Source organism: Panthera leo, chromosome D3 (assembly GCF_018350215.1).
Source record: "Panthera leo isolate Ple1 chromosome D3, P.leo_Ple1_pat1.1, whole genome shotgun sequence".
NCBI lineage: Eukaryota > Metazoa > Chordata > Mammalia > Carnivora > Felidae > Panthera > Panthera leo.
The window spans coordinates 22,135,165-22,155,512 of record NC_056690.1 but is presented as its reverse complement, the minus strand read 5'-3'; the positions used below and the strand labels follow the sequence as shown (position 1 = coordinate 22,155,512).

General features: G+C 57.0%; 1 protein-coding gene across 5 annotated transcripts in view; it reads left to right on the top strand.

Annotated features, from left to right (window-relative positions):
• The window catches only part of OSBP2 (oxysterol binding protein 2), a 191,678-nt gene that overhangs the window by 161,324 nt on the left and 10,006 nt on the right, over nt 1–20,348 (top strand). For all 5 annotated transcript variants that reach the window (XM_042910202.1, XM_042910201.1, XM_042910204.1 and 2 more), the window contains exons 4-12: nt 10,727–10,919; nt 11,545–11,662; nt 13,896–13,947; nt 14,201–14,347; nt 15,441–15,686; nt 18,449–18,569; nt 18,855–18,958; nt 19,031–19,126; nt 19,208–19,392. In XM_042910202.1, coding sequence (XP_042766136.1) covers nt 10,727–10,919; nt 11,545–11,662; nt 13,896–13,947; nt 14,201–14,347; nt 15,441–15,686; nt 18,449–18,569; nt 18,855–18,958; nt 19,031–19,126; nt 19,208–19,392 — 1,262 coding nt within the window. The remainder of the gene's footprint in view (nt 1–10,726; nt 10,920–11,544; nt 11,663–13,895; nt 13,948–14,200; nt 14,348–15,440; nt 15,687–18,448; nt 18,570–18,854; nt 18,959–19,030; nt 19,127–19,207; nt 19,393–20,348) is intronic.

The following is a 20,348-nucleotide window of genomic DNA, read 5'->3' as shown; positions in this document are numbered from 1 at the left end:
AGGAGAAAAGTCAGAGGGACAATTAAATCTCTTTCAAATTTGGGAAAGGGTACTGATATCACAAGCATAGCTCTTAACAGGGTAGAGAGAGCACTCCCTGGACAATTCCTAAGACCCCAAGAACTGTGGTTAGTGACACAGCCCATTCCTGTGCCGTTGCTCCCAGGCGCAGTGAGACTCACCTCAAGTCAAGCATGGCCCTTTCTGTAAGTGTTTGAGGGAACAGGACACGCAGAGGAAGTTTCTGGATCAGGAAGGTTGAACAGTATCACAGTGTTCCACCTCTTTGTGCCTTTGCCTATGCTGTACCTTCTAGAAATTTCTCCACCCTTTAGATGCCTGGTAGATCCCTTTTCATCCTTCAGAACCCCACATGGATGTTACCATGGCCAGAAGACTTTCCAAGCTTCCTGTCAGGAAAGCCATTCCTCTGGCTTGAACCCCCTGGAACCTAGGGGCACTGCTGTGCCTCACTGAGCCCACTGTGCAGAGTTTCCCGTTATTCTACATCTCCCCCTCACCAGGCTTTGTGCCCCCAGATCTTTTTTTTTTTATTTTTTTAATGTTTATTTTTGAGAGAGATAGAGACAGAATGTGAGTGGGGGAGGAGCAGAAAGAGAGGGAGACACAGGATCCGTAGCAGGCTGCAAGCTCTGAGCTGTCAGCCCAGAGCCTGACGTGTGGCTCAAACCCACAGATCAGGAGATCATGACCTGAGCCCAAGTCGGACACTTAACCGACTGAGCCACCCAGGCATCCCTGTGCCCCCAGATCTCAAGTCACCTGTGTCCCCAACAGTAGCCCAGTGGGAACACCAAATATGTGATGTTCCAACCAAAGTGGGTGTCATGTCAGAAAAGCAATTCTAAGTAGCAACATCTCATGTTTGCCTGCTGTTCACCATTTACAAAGCCATTCTTGTTTCATTTCCCCACTTGAACAAGGTCAGTCAGAAAGTAGGCCCTGTACCCAGCCCTTGGCAGGCAGAACCATGTGTCACTGCCCCATGCCATCGTTGTCACTCCACCTTGCAGAGAAATGACCCAGCCTGGTCACAGAGAAATAGGAACAGTGCTTTATGAAATTAATTCATAACTAACTGCGTTTTTCACAGGAGGGCTATACTTAGCCCCAGCCTCCCTCCCTCTACTTGTGGTTTGGTTGCTAGGACTCAGAGATTGGCCCGCAGCACAGCAGTGAACTCAGGGCAACCCCTTCCACTCTTCTTATCACCTAGTGAAGCCGTGACCACATGGTTCATGCAGTTAGGAAAGTCCTGCCTGTTGGGAATTGAACCCAGACCTGAGCAGCTTCCCACTGAGCCTTCCCAGGGCTTGGACCAGGCAGGGACTCCGCCCTACCCCCAGAGCTCACAGTCCAGAGGACTCACATAGTGACACCCTGTCACATGTGGGTGCATCCTTCTCAAGGAGCTGCAGGGATAGCAGCTCACGTGCCCACTTTTGAAGGCCAAGTGTGTAGAAGGCCTGGCGAAGGGCTGGGGAGGTTCACGGTCGGCCGGAAGGTGAGCTCAAGCCCAGCTGACCACAGCCCACCAAGAGAGTGACCCTTGGGTGCTAATTATACATCCTGGGTGCCAGGGCACATCCTGCAAATGTAGTGGCCACAGAGTGGGGCCTGTACATGTGAGGAAAGTCACTCACAGGCAGGGAAGGGAAGTGTGAATAGTGGCCACATCTGTCTGTGGGGCCACAGCATCTGACAGACTTTTGTGCTGCAGCGTCTTGCCCATCCTCCTGCTGGGCTGGGCACCCTGTCAGAAGCCCCGGACCTTCCCCATCCAGCACAGTGCCCGGAGTCCAGGAGCCTCAGCGAATGACTGAGAGCAAGCAGGTAGTGAGAATGCAGGAGCCGCGGTGGCATGGCGTCTTCCTGGCAGAACTCCCTGGTGGGGGATTTTGTGAGTCTGATCAAAGGCAGCTCAGCAGCCCCCTGCATGGATTACTGTTTGGGTAACTGGATTAGCCTGCCATCAGAGGAGCCTCACAGCACTGTTAAATGACTTTGGTTCTTAGATGGAGGAGTCTTGAACCTCAGTGCACCTGTTGTAACAGCATCCCTCTTGGGAACCAAGATGTGCCTGGTGTACTAGCATTGAGCTGGTCACACGGTTTAAGGTGGAAAATGATTGAATTAATACATATTAGTAGCTCATGCTTTGGGTGTTAGTTTCCATAAAGTGAAAAGAATAAACTCCAGTTTCATTCTCTTTTCCTGTAAATTTATCTTTGCTGTAAAGCAGAGTGTCCTGGCTTGTAGGGCGGGCCTCCAGGAAGGTGGCAGCCTGCCCCAGTTTCTTCCTGGTACTTTGCTCCTCACAGTGGCCACTGAGGTTGGTGTCATCATGGCTTCCTTGTCGTCAGCGTCATTTGTACTATTCAGGTGCCACCCTAAGGCCCAGAACAGTCATTTTGCCCAAGAGTGGCAGGCCTGGCTATTACATGAACACTTGGAGTCACAGCCATTGGCCCCTGGGCAGTCCCCAGTGCTGGCTGTGGGGTCTGTGCACAAGGGCTGAAGTGCATCACCTGTCTCCAGGCCCAGCATACCTGGGCTTTCCTGGGTGACCTGGGCTTCCCATGGGTCGCCCTTGAGCCCTGCGTTCCAGCCTCATGGCCCCTGCCCCCAGCAGAAGAGACCCTCCAGGGGGCCAGCCTGGAGTGATGCGAGTGCCAGTTTCCCCTCCCCCGGCCTGTGGAAGCAGACTCTATCTGCAGGTCCCAGACGATAGAGCCTGGCTGGGGAAGTGGTGCTTCTGTGACTTGCATGCGGCCCACTTCCCTGCCATTGAGCCCTGGGAACCTTCTCATGCCACCAGCTCACAGCTCCTCTTCTGGGCCGTGGCAGCCACAGTCCAATTAGAAGGCACTGAGGGCTGTGTGGCAGGTGCCGGTGTCAACTTCCTCCAGTGCTGAGCCCCCTCGGTGGGCTGGCAGCCTCTGTTCCCTACTGGCTGCTCCTCCGGGCCCTCGCAGTGCGGAAGCTGCCCCCAAGCAAGGCAGACTGCTCCTGACACAGCCCCCACCCTCGAGTTGTGAGAAGCTCCTCAGAGTTCATGACTCGTGTTGGGGCCCAGGACTTGGCTCCTCCAACCACGTGACCACCCCATGGCCCTTAGGAGCTATGAGTTCAGGTCAGCCTGACTCGCACCCACTGAGCACTTTGCAACAGGGCGATGTGCAGCTGCTGGTGGACACTGAGGCACAAGAGGCCCTCCGTGATCCCTCCGTGATCCAGTCAGGCCCTGGTCTAGGCCCTGGGCACACAGGAAACAAAGCCCAGCCTCATAGAACCTGTATCCCCTTGGGGAGATGTAACCATGCAGGTGATAGGGCATGTCCGAGGCGAAAAGATCTTCAGAATGGGCGGGTGGGGTGGGGTGGGAGGTCCCAGGCACTGACTGGCTGGAGGGGAGGGGAGCGGAGCGGAACCTGGAAGGAGGTGGGGAAAGAGCCAGTTCTGGGTTTTCAGGCAGTCCTGGAGCAATGGGAGGCCGGGGTGAGTGCTGGCCATCATGGAGGGGAGGCCTGGGGAGACAGAGCCACTCACAGGAGACTTTGTGCGCTCATGGAGAACACTGTGCTTTCCACTCTGAATGAGCCCACAGCCAAGGACTATGATCTGACTCACGTTTTAGCAAGAGCCCCCTGCTGCTTGGAGAATGAGCTACAGGCAAGGCAGGGGCAGGTGCTTAGAGCCCCTTTAGCAGGCCCTGTTGTCCCCTGTGGTGGGGTGGTGGCTTAGACTGGAGGGGGCAGCGAGGAGCTAGCGTGGCTAGCCCGGCTGCTTTGTGTGTTGACGGTAGGGCCAGCAGATCAGATGTGAAGGGAGAGATCAGTGCTCTCAGGGAACTGCAAGGTGTGGGCATGGGCCACTAGAGGAATGGGTGGCCCTTGCTGTCTGACCCCCACCTCCACCCTCACAATGCTAGACATGGACTCAGTGGTCAGTCCCATGGATTCAGGTAGGATGCAGGAGGGCCTTTCCCAGAAACAAGTTTTGTGCGGCCAGTGAGTGAGCAGAGCCGGGCAGTGGTGAGCCCCACGGGAGACCAAAGACCAAAAGTGCCCAATGGGGACAGGAAGTGGTACTGACCAACAGAAGATGGTTACCCATCAGGCCTACCTCAAAGGGCCTGACGAGACAGCACACTCTGGGGCTCTCAGTTTACTGAGGAAGGAAGAGGCTCACGAGGGACACCCTTTGCTGCCTGCCGGTAAGCTGGCTGAGCAGGATGACGGTGCGGATCCTGACGGCAGGGACGCAGGAGAGCCTGTGGAGGGAGGCACTCAGCACATTCAGACTGGGAGGGAGTGGGCCTCCAACTCCAGTTGAAGGGAGCTGTAAGAGCAAACTGCAGGGCAGGCAGGGACAGGTGGGGGCAGACGGGGACAGGTGGGCAAGTAGGGCCAGGTGGGAGATGTATGCAGATATAGATGCAGCAACTCAGAGCACTCAGATTTGGGGCACCACAGAAATAAAGTCCCAGATCGGAACTATTTGTGCTGGAAATGCTCTGAGGCTTCTCTCAGCCTTGTTTGGAGACCACAGAGGGGTCCTTGCGCCCACCCAAACAGAGCAGCAGTGAGGGGAGCTGCCTTCCCTTGTCCTTCTGGGGCCCGTGGGTAGGTTCCTGTCCAGCTGACCACTATTCTGCTCCTGACAGCTTGCTCATTTGAGGCCTGGGGAGATGAATAAAAATAGATTCCATAACTGTTTAAAATCGGTTGGCAAACTGACGGCCAGATGGTTCTGGTTCCTGTGTGCAAGGGGTAAACTATTTTGAATGTGGAAAGGACTATTTTAAAGTTTGAATTGAAGTGAAAAGCTGCCTCCCCAATGCCATGAGTGAGCCACATCAAGGAGAAGCCATAACCGTCCCCTCGGTGTCTGGGAAGGGCTCGGCCCTGTGTGAGTCGCGAGGTCTATTCTGAGTGCTGCATGAGGAGCGGGAACAGGCAGGTGGCTGGCCCAGCCCCCGCTGAGAGGCTTGGTTTCCAGGGGCCAGGACAGTGCTGAACACCCAGCATGGCATTTTGGCTGGTCCTGACCCAGGGGGACTCTACCCCCAAGCCCCAGGTTAGCCCAGCACTACTGTCCTGGCTCCAGAGGTCCCCACTCTTGGTCTTGGAGGCCTGAGATGGCTGTGTGTCTCCTGCTATAGTAGCCTCTGAGCCGTGCAGGCCTAGTGTGAACCTCGACATTTCCCCTACCTGCCTTTAGGATGTGTGTACTGAGGACAGCCTACTACTTCTTGGTGGGGGGCCGGGGGTGGAGAGGGGATGTTGTTGACCTCAGTGTGTCCCCAGGTGTGAGCTTCTGGACATGCAGAGTGGCTCAGAGAGACTGTGAGTCTGCACGACTTCCTCCTGTTTGCTACTTTTATGATGACAGGCCAGTTAGAGGCAAGACTACAGTCATGCTGGCCATGTGAGGACCAGTATGGTGGGGTAGATGGTGGGTGGGCAGCCTCAGCCCCAGCAGCATGGGGGGCAGATACCTGGGAGCCCCAAAGCCTGAGGGTGCCTGCAGGCCAGACATGGAAGTCAGACATCTGGCGGGTCCTGGCTGGCTGCAGGTGGAAATGCGGCCCTTTCTCCTGTCCTCCCTGCATCCATGGTTACCAGAATTTGCTGTGCGCTGGTGGCTAGATACAGAGCCAGTCACCAAGCTGGCCCCTGTCAACCCAGGGAACCCACTCAGCCTAGAACTTCTGGGCATTTGTCCCATCTCCCCACCTCCTCCATGAGCCCAAGGGCCACCTGCCCCAGCGTCCAGCAGTCCCCTGGCTCCTTCCTCAAGCCCATATCTAGGATGGCAGTGACTGCACAGGGGCCAGGCTTAAGCAGGGTCTCGGCTCTGCAGACCCTTCTGAGAGCTTGAGGGGCTGCCTGGGGCCACAGGCAGGACAGGCACGGGGCCCAGGCTGGCTGACCCCACGCCCTGCTCACCCGCCCATATTTGGGGAGCAGTGAGATCGTTGTCAGGATTAGGATTAGGGACAACAAAAGCGATTAGAGTTTGTCCTCCTTCCTCCTGGCCACAGCTGGACAAAGGTTTCTAGCTCAGAGACCCGGCGTCCATCCCCCCGGATCCCTGTCAGGAGGACCAGCAGCAGCTCCCCTTGGAGCTCACACGGCTCAGATGGGCAGGCCTCACAGCCCCCTTCAACAAGACGAGGCTTCTGAGAAGGGAGAGCCCCTCGTGGGAAGGAATGGTCTACCGGCTCCCCAGCCTGTTGCTGAGCAGAGCTAGCCCCAGTTTGGGAGGCTGCCTTTTTTGTCCTGGGCTTTTTGGTTCTCACTCTGCTTTGGGGCAGCTCAGCAGGCTCCCCACCCTCCACACAGAGGTAGAACTGCATTGCCTGCAGGACCCCGCACCTCTTCATCTCGGGCACCCTCTCGATAGCCCTGAGGGTAGGAGGAAGGGTCAGGGCTTGGAGACTGGAACCTTGTTTCCACCCAGAGGGCAATTACCCAATGGGCCATGGAATCAGGGACTCTGTAGGAGTCTTGGGGTTCAGCCCTCTATTTTTCCCATGAGGACACCACGGCCCAAGAGGCCAGCCTCCTTGTTCTGTCCATTCCTCGTCTCTTGCATCATTTAAGAGCATGTACAGTGTGGGAAGGGGCTTCGTGGTGGCCTAGGGCACCGCTCTTAAGGCTGGGCCCCAGCTCTCTGAGAGTCGTGTGGCAGAGAGGAAATGTGACCATGTTCGGGGTGTGGGTGAGCCAGGCCCCTCCCTGGGCCCTGGAAGCTGCCCCCAGCCGGCCCCCCAGCAGGCCCCAGGCCTAATCCAGCTTAGTGAATGCACAGTGCACAGACCAGCTCAGCATTCCAGGGCAGCTGGGCCAGGCCAGCACCTGCCTCCCTCCATGGCGTGGCTGGGATGGGGCCTGGAGAAGGTGGGCAGCGGCAGAGGAAACCTTGGGAGTTGAGGATGGACACCAGGTAGGCACATCAGGGTGGAAGGGGTGGATGAACTCCCCACAGCCCGTACAGTGACTGGGGCATTTCATTTATTGCAGATGAGCTAGGAGTCTGATGGGCCACATGTGAGTGGGGAAGGATGGGGCTCCGGGGGGTGAGTCTGGAGAGGATTGGAGGCCAGGTCTGTAAGAGGCTGTCAGCTATTGCACAAAATACACCAAACATTCCATTTTCTCTTGGAAGAAAAGATGGTAGCTTCTAAAGCATTTCGAGTGCGTGAACATCAGAACATCAGGGGTGGGAGTTAGGCAGTCTAATTCATCTCTGCACTATGATCATCTCTCCCTCTTTGCTTTTGTAGCCAGAAAGCCCAAAGGCCACATAGAGTCCTCCGACGTGGATTTGTGGGAGGTAGTTACCATGACCTCTGGCTACTGTTTTATACTGTGGTCTGTGGCTCTTTTACCAGGCTTGTTTTAAATGCCATCAGTTACATGATATCAAAGTGCCCATCAGTGTCAAAGCCCAGTGACAGAGAGATGGCGACAGGAACTGTAGAGGGCTACTGGGGAGTGATGGTGGCAGGTATGAAGGAGTGGTGCTGGTGGAGGGCAAGGGTGGAGGTAAGGGGCGTGGTGCCGCTGCCAGGCCAATCTGGGGAAGGGGGACAGGCAACATGCCATGGGGCAGAGCACCCACAGACCGAGAAGAACCCAGAAAACCTTGAGGCACCCATTGTGTGTCTTGCCCATAAAAAGGCCGTGTGTACGGCACAGCCTGGGCCTCTGTACCCTCACCCCAAGACATGCAGGCCTGGCTCTATGGGGGAAGCATGGCTCTGGGGCCCATCCTGCCTGTCCCTTGGGCAGCCCCTTCTCCCTGGGCCTCAGTCTCGGGACAGGAGACCCGGCAAGGGGCTTTCCTGGAGCGGTGTGCCCCATGCCTATGCCCACCCAGGGAAACAAGGGTGCTCCTCCTCCAGCAGCACTGGGCCTCCTTCTGACATGCACGGTGCACCCGGCTCAGCAGGGCCTAGCAAGCTGCCAGGGCCTAGCAAGCTGCCAGGGCCAGTGGCAGAGTCGGCCGGCACCCCTGCAGTGTTAGGACTCCTTACTTGATCGGCAAACAGGTGGCAGGAACTGAGACTAGCTTGACTGGGCACCGTGGCTGAGCTTAGGGCTGTGGGGAGACAAGGAGGATGTGGGACAGGAGTCTCAAGGGAGTAACGGCTCAGGGTGGACTGAACTCTGGGGTGAGGACCTGAGTTCTGGGTCTCGGTCTGCTACCTCCTGCTGTGGGACCTCGGAGCCTCGGTTTCACCATCTTTGGAATGGGGTGGGGGGGGTCCCTACCCACCCATTTCATAGGACTCCAGGGGATACTCCGCCCCCCACCCTCTACCACTACTTCTTATACTCACTCGTGCAGACCCAGCAAAGAGGTGTCTTCTACTTTGGCCTTTGGAATGGGTAGCCATGTGGCCTGAGGCCTGCAGTGGTGAGGGAGGAGCAGGGACCCAGGACAAGGACTGAAGCCTTGTGGGACCCTGGGTGGTGAAAGCTTGGCTCCAAGTCGCAGGCCAGTCAGGCGTGGCCTCCTCCCCAAATTGCATGACAGACCATGAATGCAGCTCCACACCAGTGGGGGAACCTCATAGATCCTTAATTTGCAAACTCAAAATAGCCCCGGATCTGCGGCTGCCCTGGGTGCGGCCTCTACTGTCTCCAGAGCCTGTTAAATTTGTAAGGATTTAACTCCCGCCCCACCCTGTGCCAGGTCACCTGCCAGTATAAATCCCTGCCCCTTCTGGAGAAGCTGGTTACAGTGGCTTAGGTATGGCCAGGCGGGAACATTCTGGGGAGGGTGGGGAAGCCCCTGAATCTGAGGCGGACTGAATACACCTCCTCCCCAGAGCCTTGCAGGGCAGCTGCTGGAAACTGAGCCTCAGTTTCCTCATTTGTTAATTGGGGATGATCCCACTCCTCCTACCTCAAGGATTTTCCTGGGCAAAGCTGGACAGGGAACCTGAGAGCACAGGATCTATCCGATATTGCTGTTCTGCATCACAGGACACAGGCTCAGAGGGGCAGAGTGGCTTGTGCAGGAACCCAGGCCTTCCCACTCCTGATAACAAGCCTTTTTCATTATACTTTGCTGGTTCCCTTGGGCCCCCATCACATCTTTAGAATGGTGTGTGGGGATGAGGGGGTATGGGGAGGAAGCCTGGCCCAGCCCACTCCACATGGGTGCTGGGAGGGGAGATGAGAGACGGGAAGGCACAAGGGGGTGGGCTTGAGGAGTGAGATGCCTGCTGGGGCCTGCTGGGCGGCCAGCCCTCTGGGTCCCAGGCTGGGACCCTTCCCCACAGGAGCTTGCCCCCTCTGGTGAGGCGCTGTCCCTCCCCATTCTCCTGAGAGGCCCCGACACCCATCCCTAGGAGGGTGTTCCCTCACCCAGCAAATGTGCGGAGCCGCTGCTGAGTTTGGGGGTTCTGCGGGACCAAGAGAAACCAGCACAGTCACTAGAGAAGCTAATTTGCAGACGTGAGATTGGGGGGTGGGAGTAGGAGTGTCTGGGGGAAACTGACTGAGCTGGCACAGGAGCCTTTCCTGGGGGAGACGTGAGAGAGGTCTGAGCAGCAGTTGGGTAGCCGGTAGGCAGGTGCTGATGCCTGTGGTGTCCCCGAGGGAGTGTCTGTGGTGTGCTACTTGGCCAGTCACTGCACAGGACCTCCATGGTTCCTCCCGACTGCCCTCAAGATAGTGCCACGTTGTCCCTGTGTCACAGACGAGGGGCTGTGTACCTCTGTCCCTCCGGAAAAGCGTGACTCTAACCCTCAGGGTCAGACAGCATGTAATGTGTGTGGAGCCCTGTGGCTGGTGCAACAAGAGTGGGAAGGGAGAGCTGGGGAGTGGTGGCCAGAGACCAGTGATGCAGGTGGGACTGAGGATATATGTCCCTTCCTACTGCATTGAAGGAGTCCAGAAGGGACAAATCCAGAGGCTGCTGGCTCGGACCTCAATGCCCTCCAGGGACAACTGAGCCCAGCGCCCTCCTCTCTGCTGGGATGAGAGGGGCAGAATGCCCAACCCCTGCTTCATAAGAGTGTGGTAGAACCACTATGAATCTTGGAAGCTGAAAAGAATCTGGATGTGAATGTAGGCCACAAGTTTGAAGGGGGAACCTCACTTAAAAGCAGAGTTATGTGGTACAGACTTGAAGGCAACCTTGGGGAAAGGTCCAGTCTCAGCTCCTCTGCCAGACAAGTCTTCACCTCTCTAAACCAGGAAGTACAGCAGAATGTGGCTTTCCTTCCTTCTGTGCCAAAGGTGGGGACTGGCCTGAGCACCACAGGTCTTGGGCTCTAGTGGGGACAGAGGTTGTGACAGACCTCAGGTCCAGCACACAGTGAGGATGTGGCAGCTGAACTTGGGCCCCAACCATATGGAAACCCAGCCTCCCCAGCTGCTGCTGGTGCAGCAGCATCCGCCAGTCACGCCCGGCTTTGGTGTTCTCAGATGGCATCCTGACTGTGGGACGCCAGCCAGGGCAGATGCCAGTCCCCCGGCTGGCTCTGAGAAAGCCAGGGTCCCCATGTCCCCATGGCAGCTAAAAGGGGCAGCAAAGGTGTTTCTGAGCACCCCAACTAAGGGAGGGGGAGGGGTGAGAGCACCCCAGGGCCTTCCTCGCTGACCCGCAGCTGGCAGGTGGGGTGTGGGGGTGGACAGGCCCGCTGCCCCAGGCCCTGTGCTCACCGCCACTCCTCCCTCCCAAGGCCTGCAAGGACTTCTTGGAACTAGCAGAGACACACAGCCGGAAATGGCAGCGTGCATTACAGTATGAGCAAGAACAGCGCATCCACCTGGAAGAGACCATTGAGCAGCTAGCCAAGCAGCACAATAGTCTCGAACGGGCCTTCCGCAGTGCCCCCGGCCGGGCCACCAACCCCACCAAGAGCTTCAGCGAAGGTGAGTGGGTGAGGGCCACCCAGCCTGGCTAGGTCCCTTGCTCCGGGGCTGCTCAGCCTCTGTCCATCCAACTGGTGCTTCGCCTACTCCTGTCTCTGCCAGCCGGCTCTGCTTACACAGGCCACTAATACACATAGCCCTTGACATGCCCACATTTGGATGTGCCTATGTGACTTTGTATGTCCCACAGCCACCCTCAAAGGGCAATTATCTCCCTGTGTTTAAGTTCTAGTTCTCATAAGAGTCCAGTGAGCCTAACTGGCCCTCTGTGGCAGGGCTGCCCTGGGGTTGGCCTGGGGGTGACAGGTACCCCAGGAAGGGGGTCCTTCAAAGGGAAGCTTGGCCCTAGACAGACTGAATGGCATGTTGAGAGATCAGGGGAGGCTTCCAGAAGTAGGGAGGCCTCTGAGCCAGAGCACCGAGAGGGAAACTCATTCCAGGAAGGGGAGGGAGGGCAGCCACAGCCAGGTTAATGGGGACCAGGTGACCAGAGTGGGGAGGGGGCAAGGGGAGGGGTCAAGGAGCAGGGTCCAAAGTGAAAGTTACCCTTTGGGCTCTGGGCTTCCTCAGGCAGTTGAGTTTTCAGAGTTGCAGACTGAGGCGGTGGTTTTACATGTGTCTCTAGGAAGCCTCTTAACTCCCAAAGGAGAGGACAGTGAGGAAGATGAAGATACCGAGTACTTCGATGCCATGGAAGACTCTACATCTTTCATCACCGTGATCACCGAGGCCAAGGAGGACAGGTGGGTTCTCCAGGCAGGGCTGGCTGTCCCTGGAAGGAGCCTCTCCCAGGGTTAGCCTTCCCTGCCTTGTTCTTCCTACCCTCTGTACTCGGGGCTTTCTTTCGAGCCTTGCTCCAAATTATATTTTGGTTAGATTTGTTCTGTTCTTCCTTTGATCCAAAATGCCCAAATAGAGTTTGAATCAGGGTTTAATTTTAAGTGGAGCCGGAGAACAAGGCAGTGGCTGGATCTAGTTCCAGCCGGAGGAGGTGGGGGTTGAGGCTGTGACCCAAGGGCCGGGGCCTAGAAGGCAGTGGCTGCTCATTCTTGCCTCCGGAGCTACACACAGTCCCAGCCACTCCCTCCAGTACATCAGCATTCCAGAACAGACCAGAGATGCAGGAAGTCCCATTTATTTTCTATTTCCAAGCCTTGGTTTCATTTTTTCATAAAAACCTGCTCATTCAGGATGTTTCTGAATACCCAGTAGAGCACAGTAGTAACTGGGATGCTGTTGTCAGACTCTGGGGTCCTCAGGAAGTGCCCATGGGTCAGATCGTGCTGGTGCCAGACAAGCAGAGATGTGGGTGGGCAGGCCGAGTCAAAGGGCAGCACCCTGGGGCTTGAACGTAGATTTTGCTCTAATTAGGAGTTCCCTCATTAGGATCTTTTATTCTCATTACATTGCTTCAGGCCCTAACAATAGAAGGCTCGTGAGTCTGGCAGCACTGGGGGCCAGAGAGGAGGCCACTGAGCCCCACCGATGTCTGCCCCCAACCCCCATGGCCTGGGGAGGAGCTGCTGCTCCAAGTCCTGGAACGGTGACCTAACTGACCACAGCCTGTGCTGCTCACTGCCACCTTCCCCCATGGGGCACATCAGAATCACGGAGTCTCCTGGGCTCACTCACAGGCTGCCCTCAGGCAGGGTACTCAGCTCCTTGTGGATGAGGAAGTGCAGGCTTTCTAGCAACCTTACTCCCCAAATCTGTTCTGCTGCCTGCCACGTCCCACGCTGCCTTCCATGGATGGACTCCCTGAAGCCCAGTCCAGGGGTCACAGAGGCTGGTAAAAACCCCTGGCTGCTTCTTTTTTTGCATCTGTGGACCAACATGTGTCACCACCTCCCTGTCCTGGTTTCTTCCAGGGGAAGAGCTGTTCGGATCTCTCTAACCCCTTCCGGAGTTTCTGGTCCTATCAACATTGTATTTCCAACTCAGTCACGTTCCATTTTCCAGTAGTATTTTAAAATTTGCTCTCAAAATTAGCTTGGCTTAGCCTTTCTGAATTTCCTTTCACTTTATAACCTAGCATGTCACCCTCTTGGATCCCTCCAGGTCCCCACCCACCCCTCCCATACCTGCAGTCCCCAGGGGCCTCGGCTCAGCCTCCTCCTTCCTGCCCCCATCCTGGCCACCTGCCACACCTCAGCCAACAGCCCCAGGCCCCTCTGCTGCCACTCGACCAACAGGGTGACCCCTATACTCAACACTCTTCATTGGCTCCCGAGGTTCCCGACATGGCCCCGAGGCCCAAACCAGCCCCTTCCCTGGTGGTGCAGCTACTCTGGACATCAGGCAGAGGACTCTGGGCATCAGGCAGGTCCTCTGCCAAGGTGGCCCCTGGTCCCCTTCCCCTTCCCCCAGCGACCAATAAATCCTTCCCATTCCCTGAGGCCCTGACTGCCAAGTGCCTGTCCCCTGTCCCAGTTGGCCCAGGTCACCCCTCCTTGGGGCTCCCTCAGAGCCTGGGCCCCTTGGCCATAGCGCCCCCTGCTGCTCTGGCCAACCATCCCTCCACAAGCACTCAGACACAGGGATGCATCTGATCTACATCCTGCCCTTCTGGAATCCCAGTCTAGTGCAGGAATCAGACCAGCAGAGAGTGAGGACACAGTGGGGTCTTGTCTGTGACAGAGGGCCTAGGAGGCTCTGCCAGAGGATATAGCCATCCCCAGCGTCATCTGGGTCCTGGGTCAGCCAGTTCCAGGAGGGGGTTGTGTACAGGGACCTCACGGGACTTTGCTTGAGCAGCTGCTTCCACAGGGCATCAGTGGGTGGGAGCCCCTCCAAATTGCTGCCCTGGGCCCCTCAGCCCAGCTGAATGTCCCAAACTGGAGATGCCCCACTGGAGAAGCAGCCTTGGGGTGGCTGCCCCTGGCACCTAACTGGAGGTGTCTGCACAGAAGGTGGCCATGTCCCCAGGAGGCCTCAGGATTTATAAATAACTTGCCTCCCCTTTTGTGTTCCCTGCAGAAAAGCCGAGGGTGGAACCACAGGCTCAGTGGACTGGACGTCATCAGACAATGTGAGTGAGAGGGAGAGACCCCAAGGGTGGCTGGAGGGCAGGCTGGCACTTTGGGCTCAGGGCCGCTGGGGCGGGCTCGGTGCCCTGGCTGCCTTCCCCCTGCTTCAGGTGGAGCCAGCCTGGCCCTTTGCCAACCATATGCCAGTGGCCAGCTCCGTCCTCTAACCGCACTGGGTAGAAGTGAGGGCCAGGGCGGGAGGGCTGAAGGGGCATGCTGGCCTCCACTGACAGGCACATTCTGCCTCTCTTGCAGGTGCTAGATGGTGCCTCACTTGTGCCCAAGGGCCCCCCCAAAGTCAAGAGACGTGTCCGCATCCCTGACAAACCCAACTACAGCCTTAATCTCTGGAGCATCATGAAGAACTGCATCGGCCGGGAGCTCTCCAAGATCCCCATGCCGGTAGGGGGCTGGGGCAGGGCAGCCTCAGTGGGTCCTGGTAGGCTCTCTTCTCTGCGTGGATGGAAAGTAATGGCCTGTGTGAAGGGCAAGAGGCGCTGGGTGTCATTTTCTTGATGATACCCAAGGAGCATGTAACAAATTATCAAATTGTGTTCAAGGACATTGCCAAAATCCCCCAACAGCAGAGGTCTCAGGCTCTGAGGGAAGGAGCTAAGGAGTGATGTGGGGACCTCCAGAGTGCCTCTGCACCTGACAGAGCGTCACGATGTCCTGGCTGTCCTGACCTCATAGACAAGGGGGTGGCAGGATTGGGCCGTGTGTATGGACAGGTAGGCCCCCCTCTGTGCTGGGATCTGTCCCCAGCACCTACACCATCCTCGTGCCACCGGGCTGTGATGGCATCTCCAGGAGGAAGAGTTTGGGGGTTCTGGGCCAGACTTGGTTTCACTGTGTGCGCCGGGACAAACCCCTTACATCTCTGGCCTCTGTGTCCACATCTGCAAAGTGGGGAGAATAACAGCACCCACATAACTGTGTTTGGGAGGATGAAAGGAGAGAACACAGGGAAGACTGGCTGTGCCCAATGGCTGGCCAAAGGTCGCAGCCCAGCATCACAAGGAGTGAGCAACCCTGCCATGTCTGAGGCCAGGTTGGAGGGCAGGGGCATCCACAGGAGCTTTCAACAGAACACTTGCATAATAGCTCAGAATAAGAGGGAAAACCCACAATCTGTTCATTCGTTCATTCACTCACTCACTCACTACCTGATTCTATGACTCAGTGCTCAACAAGTCAGAAACCCTGGCCTTTATGGCGTTTACATTCTAGGACGGGAGAGTGACAGTAACCATCATGAAGGGTACGAGGTATAGCAGGTCAGAAAGTGGTGAGGCTGTGGAGGAAACCGAGGCAGGAGGCACTGGGGAGGTGAGTGCATGGAGCCGCTGCTGTAGACAGGGTCATCAGAGGAACCTCACTGTGAAGGTGCCATCTGAGCAGCAGTCTGCGAACATCTGAGGAAGGCAAGGGTGCTGTGCCCACCCCAGGTCTGTGCCGGAAGCAGTGGCCTGACCGCCCGCCCGCCCGCCCGCAGGTCAACTTTAATGAGCCCCTGTCTATGCTCCAGCGGCTGACAGAGGACCTGGAGTACCACCACCTGCTGGACAAGGCGGTGCACTGCACCAGCTCGGTGGAGCAGATGTGCCTGGTGGCCGCCTTCTCCGTGTCCTCCTACTCCACCACGGTGCACCGTATCGCCAAGCCCTTCAACCCCATGCTGGGGGAGACTTTTGAGCTGGACCGCCTCGATGATATGGGCCTGCGCTCCCTCTGCGAGCAGGTGAGGCCCACTCACACTCCACCCGAGCTGCTCCCGCCAGGCCTGGGGGGCAGGGCGAGACGAATGGGACCGGCTTCTGACCCCAATGTGCCGGTGCCCACGGGGCCAAACCAAGGTCCAGGCAGAAGGCGGGCCTCCTGCAACAGGGGCAGGTCCAGGAACGTGCCATCCCAACAGGCCTCCCAGAGACACCTTGGTAAGGACAGAGTCAGGGCTGGTGTGCCGGAAAGAGGACGTTCCCCCTCCCAGCCAGGAGCCATGTGGCAGCCGTCGAGGGACATGTGCGAGGGTGCTCTTAGGGAGTCCCGGTGGGCTAGAGTGGGGAAGGTGGCAAGCAGAGAGAAGCCTGCACCCTGTGGGGTCCCTGGTCAGGGACGGTGCAGGTCTGGGGTGTGAGGAGCTTCTGGGGCGCAGGGGTCCTGTCCTGGGCGTGGTGGGGTGGGGGGAGACAGAGGTCAGCTCGCTTCCATCCCTTCTCCAAGCCTTCCCCGCAGAGATGTGTATTCTCCCCACAGAGCAGAGCCAAAACCGGGCCCTGCAGTCTGGGAGCCTCAGCAGTAGCACCTCAGCCTTTGGCACCCTTGTCTGAAGATGGGGTGGTTCTCTTGGTCCCTCCCTGGTGCTGGGAGGACACAGGCAAGTGCTGTGTAAAGGCACCCAAAATAGAGCTTCCTGCTTGGGCTGCTGAATGTTAGTGGTGTGCCAAGCACTGTTCTGGGATTACGGTCTGGTGGCTAGTTTAAAATGCGCATTCTGGCTGCAGTGTAGCCCTACAGGAGGCGGTTGTGGTGGCCGCACCAGGGGGAAGCTGGAAGGCAGAGCACAGGCATGCTTAGAAAGTAGAGCCTGGAGATTGGCCCATGCTTTGGATGTGGGGAGACAGGGCATGGAAGGGAGGGAGGCAAGGGAAGGCAGCAAGGATGACCCCAGCGTTCTTGGCCTGAACTACTAAGTGAACACATTTCTTCACTCAGTAGAGTTGACGAAGTGCCCACAGTGTACCAGGTGCTATATAGGCTGCTGGGAAGTGAGCAGATGGGGCACCTGTTCTCATGAGGGGGGAGGGAGGGATAGGACTGTGTACAGCAGATGGTTCTGGCTCCTTTAGAAAGCCAGCTGAGGCACAGAGGGAGAAAGGCACACAGGTCAGAGAGGAAGCAGGGGGGCAGCCAGAGGTCTCTGGTTCCACTCCGTGTGGCAGGTGGAGGAATCATGACACCTGACTTGTTTTATGGGGTCCCCCTGGGTACAGCAGAGAGTGAAGCCCGAAAAGGCTTTGTGCCACCCACTGTGGCCTGGTGAGGGGGAGGGATGGATTCTAGATGCATTTGCTAAGAATTAGAGGAGGAACACAAGAAAGAGGGCCAGGGAGGACTCCAGAGAATTTGGTGTGAGCAGCTGTTAAGACTAGATCATTGTGGGGTGCCTGGGTGGCTCAGTTGGTTAAGCGCCCGACTTTGGCTCAGGTCATGATCTCGCAGTTTGTGAGTTCAAGTCCCACGTCGGGCTCTGTGCTGACAGCTCAGAGCCTGGAGCCTACTTCAGATTGTGTCTCCCTCTCTCTCTGCCCCTCCCCTGCTAATTCTCTCTCTCTCTCTCTCTCTCTCTCTCTCTCTCTCTCTCTCAAAAATAAACATTAAATTTAAAAAAAAAAGACTCTATCATTGGCCTGCAGGAAGCCATGACACAGAGTTCCAGGGCCAGCCCCTTGGGGGTCATGTCCCTGAGTTTGCCAGTGGGGTAGGCTTTAGGGCATGTGGGGCCCTGACTATAGGCAACAAGGAGTGGTTGGCAGGTTTGGCCTGTGCTTCTGAGACTAGAAAGGAAGTGAGTGCCACTTACGGTGACAGGAGACGATGAGAGATGCAGGCGGGCATGTCAGGAGCTCTGGTCAGTCCAAACAGCCACCTGAGTGGAGGTGTCCAGCGGGCAGCCGAGCTGCGAGGCAGGAGCCTGAGGCCATGATACAGTGACAAGGTGCCCTAGGAAGTGAGAAGCCTGGGAGAGGCTGAGCCCAAGCAGCCTGCGACCAAAGGAGCCACAGAAGTGAGGAAAAACAAACAAGGGGAAGTTGATGGGGGTGTCCTGGCAGGTGGGACAGCCATCAGGGGCACCCTAGTGTCTGTGAGAGGAAGGTGGAGGTTCTGGGGGCCCCATGTGGGTGTGCACAGCTGGCTGCACTGCCCTCCAGCCCCGGGGCAGGACACGGACATGGACTCCCATGACGGAGCAAGCTGGCCAGGAGGGAGGCTGGGTCCAACTCTGCCCCTCAGTTGAAATGGCTTCCCCAGCCTGGGCCTCCTGTGTAACATGGCACACTGGTAGAGGCTCCCCTTTGCAGGCAAGTGGGGAGGCTAACTAGAAAGTGGGCACAGAAGCCTTCGGGAAAGCATCATACTTCACTTCCTAGCCCTCGGCACAGCCTGTCACAGGTGCGTCCTTGAGGCCAGGCTTTGTCATCACCCCATTTCATAGCCCGAGTCCAGCATAGAGATGCCTCAGCCCTCTTCTCTCGACCACAGCAAGGCCAGGACAGCCACCCAAGCTGGTCCCACTGCCACACCCTTGCTTTTCCACTCAGAGCACCATCCTTCCCAGCGGCTGCTATGGGTTTGTGGCCCGTAGAGGAGCAGCCAGGCCTGCTCCCAGGGCCATGGAGCCGTTCATGCCGAGCACAGGGCAGGCTGTCCCTGCCGGCTGGTTGGGGGGCAGGCCTGGGCCCATGTCCAGCAGACACTCATGTCCTGTGGGTCTGGTCTCAGGTGAGCCACCACCCACCATCAGCCGCCCACTACGTGTTCTCCAAGCATGGCTGGAGCCTCTGGCAGGAGATCACCATCTCCAGCAAGTTCCGGGGAAAATACCTCTCCATCATGCCGCTAGGTGAGCTAGAGCCCTGTGCTCTCCCAGGACAGAAAGACATTCTGGATAAGGGGGAGGGTTTTGCCAACCCAGAAGTCATCTCGGGCCTCTAGGAGTGACATTAGTCTCTCTGCAAGTCTGCTCCCCACCTCCCCAAGCTTCCTGGATGCCTCCCTGGCCTATGTCCTGTCCCCAGTCTACATGAATACTGCTTCCACTTGTCAGGACCCTGGGACTGTGGGCAGGCAGGCTGGCTGGGGCCTAGCATGACAAGCCCTGACCTCTGACCCTGTATCTGGCCTCCAGGTGCCATCCACTTAGAATTCCAGGCCAGTGGGAATCACTACGTGTGGAGGAAGAGCACCTCGACTGTGCATAACATCATCGTGGGCAAGCTCTGGATCGACCAGGTCAGGGGGTGCCCTCAGGGAGGGGGTGTGTGGCCCGGAGTTGGGCCGCTGACCACTACCCTCACTCACCAGACAGGGGATATCGAGATTGTGAACCATAAGACCAAGGACCGGTGCCAGCTGAAGTTCTTGCCCTACAGCTACTTCTCCAAAGAGGTCGCCCGGAAGGTAAGCAAGGCTGCCTCTCAGGGTCCCAGGGGTCTGGAGCAGGGGAAGTGCAGGCCTATGCCAGAGTGCCAATGTCCACAGGTGACAGGAGTGGTGAGTGACAGCCAAGGCAAAGCCCACTACGTGCTGTCAGGTTCGTGGGACGAACAGATGGAGTGCGCCAAGATCGTGCAAAGCAGCCCCAGCAGCCCCGGCTCGGATGGGAAGCAGAAGACAGTGTACCAGACGCTGCCGGCCAAGCTGCTGTGGAAGAAGTACCCGCTGCCGTGAGTGGGGCTGCAGGGCTGGCGAAGAGCAGAGAGGGAGGGGGAGACGGAGGCAGGGGACCCTGCTCAGCCAGACAAGAAGTGAGCGGCGGGCCCTGGGGTTGGGAAGATTCTGTCCGCATGGAGGCAGAGACCTTGTTGTGTGCCTGGCATCCCAGGGTGGGAGCCAGACACCCAACTGTAAGTAAGCGTGACAGTCTCGGGTGGTAGCGAGTCCTATGCAGAGACCTTAAGCAGACTGATAAGCACAGAGTCCCCACACTCCAAGGAATGAAAACCAAATGTGAAAATAAGTACAAGAAATAGAAAACTATAAAAAGCGGCACAGCAGATTCCAAAGAGCACAAAACAGAAACTCTACAAAGGAAAAATTAAGTAACTGAATTTCAGAACTCCATTGGGAAGGCTTAACAGAATCCATCAACTGAACCCAGGTCAGAAGAAATAAACACTTCAGACAGACAATCTGGCAAAGACGAGAAGCTAACAGAGAAAGCTTACCACCTCGTGACCCGGAGTGAGTCACTGGAGCAGCATCACCAGCAGCCCGGGAGCCCGTAAGAGTGCAGAGTGTCAGGAAGATCCCCAGGGCAGCTGTGTGCCTGTCACATTGGAGAGCAGGGTCTAACAGCCTTCTAGTTAGAGTCTGGAAGGAAAGGGACCATATCTGAAGAGCAAACATCAGAGAATTTTCCACACCAAATCCACACAGTGGAACTGTTGACACTAAATCAAAGAGGAAATATTAAGCAGCCAGATTTGAAGAAGACATGTATTACTTTCTGAGGGACGGACAGACAGCTCTGTCCTCCTCAGCAATAGTGGAAGCTTGAAGACGGTCAAACAACATCTTCCACGTGCAGGAAGACTCCCCGCCAGCCTAGAATCCTACACCCAGCAAGAACACCTTTACAAAATGAAACTGAAATAGGCACTTTCAGACTATGACTGAAACT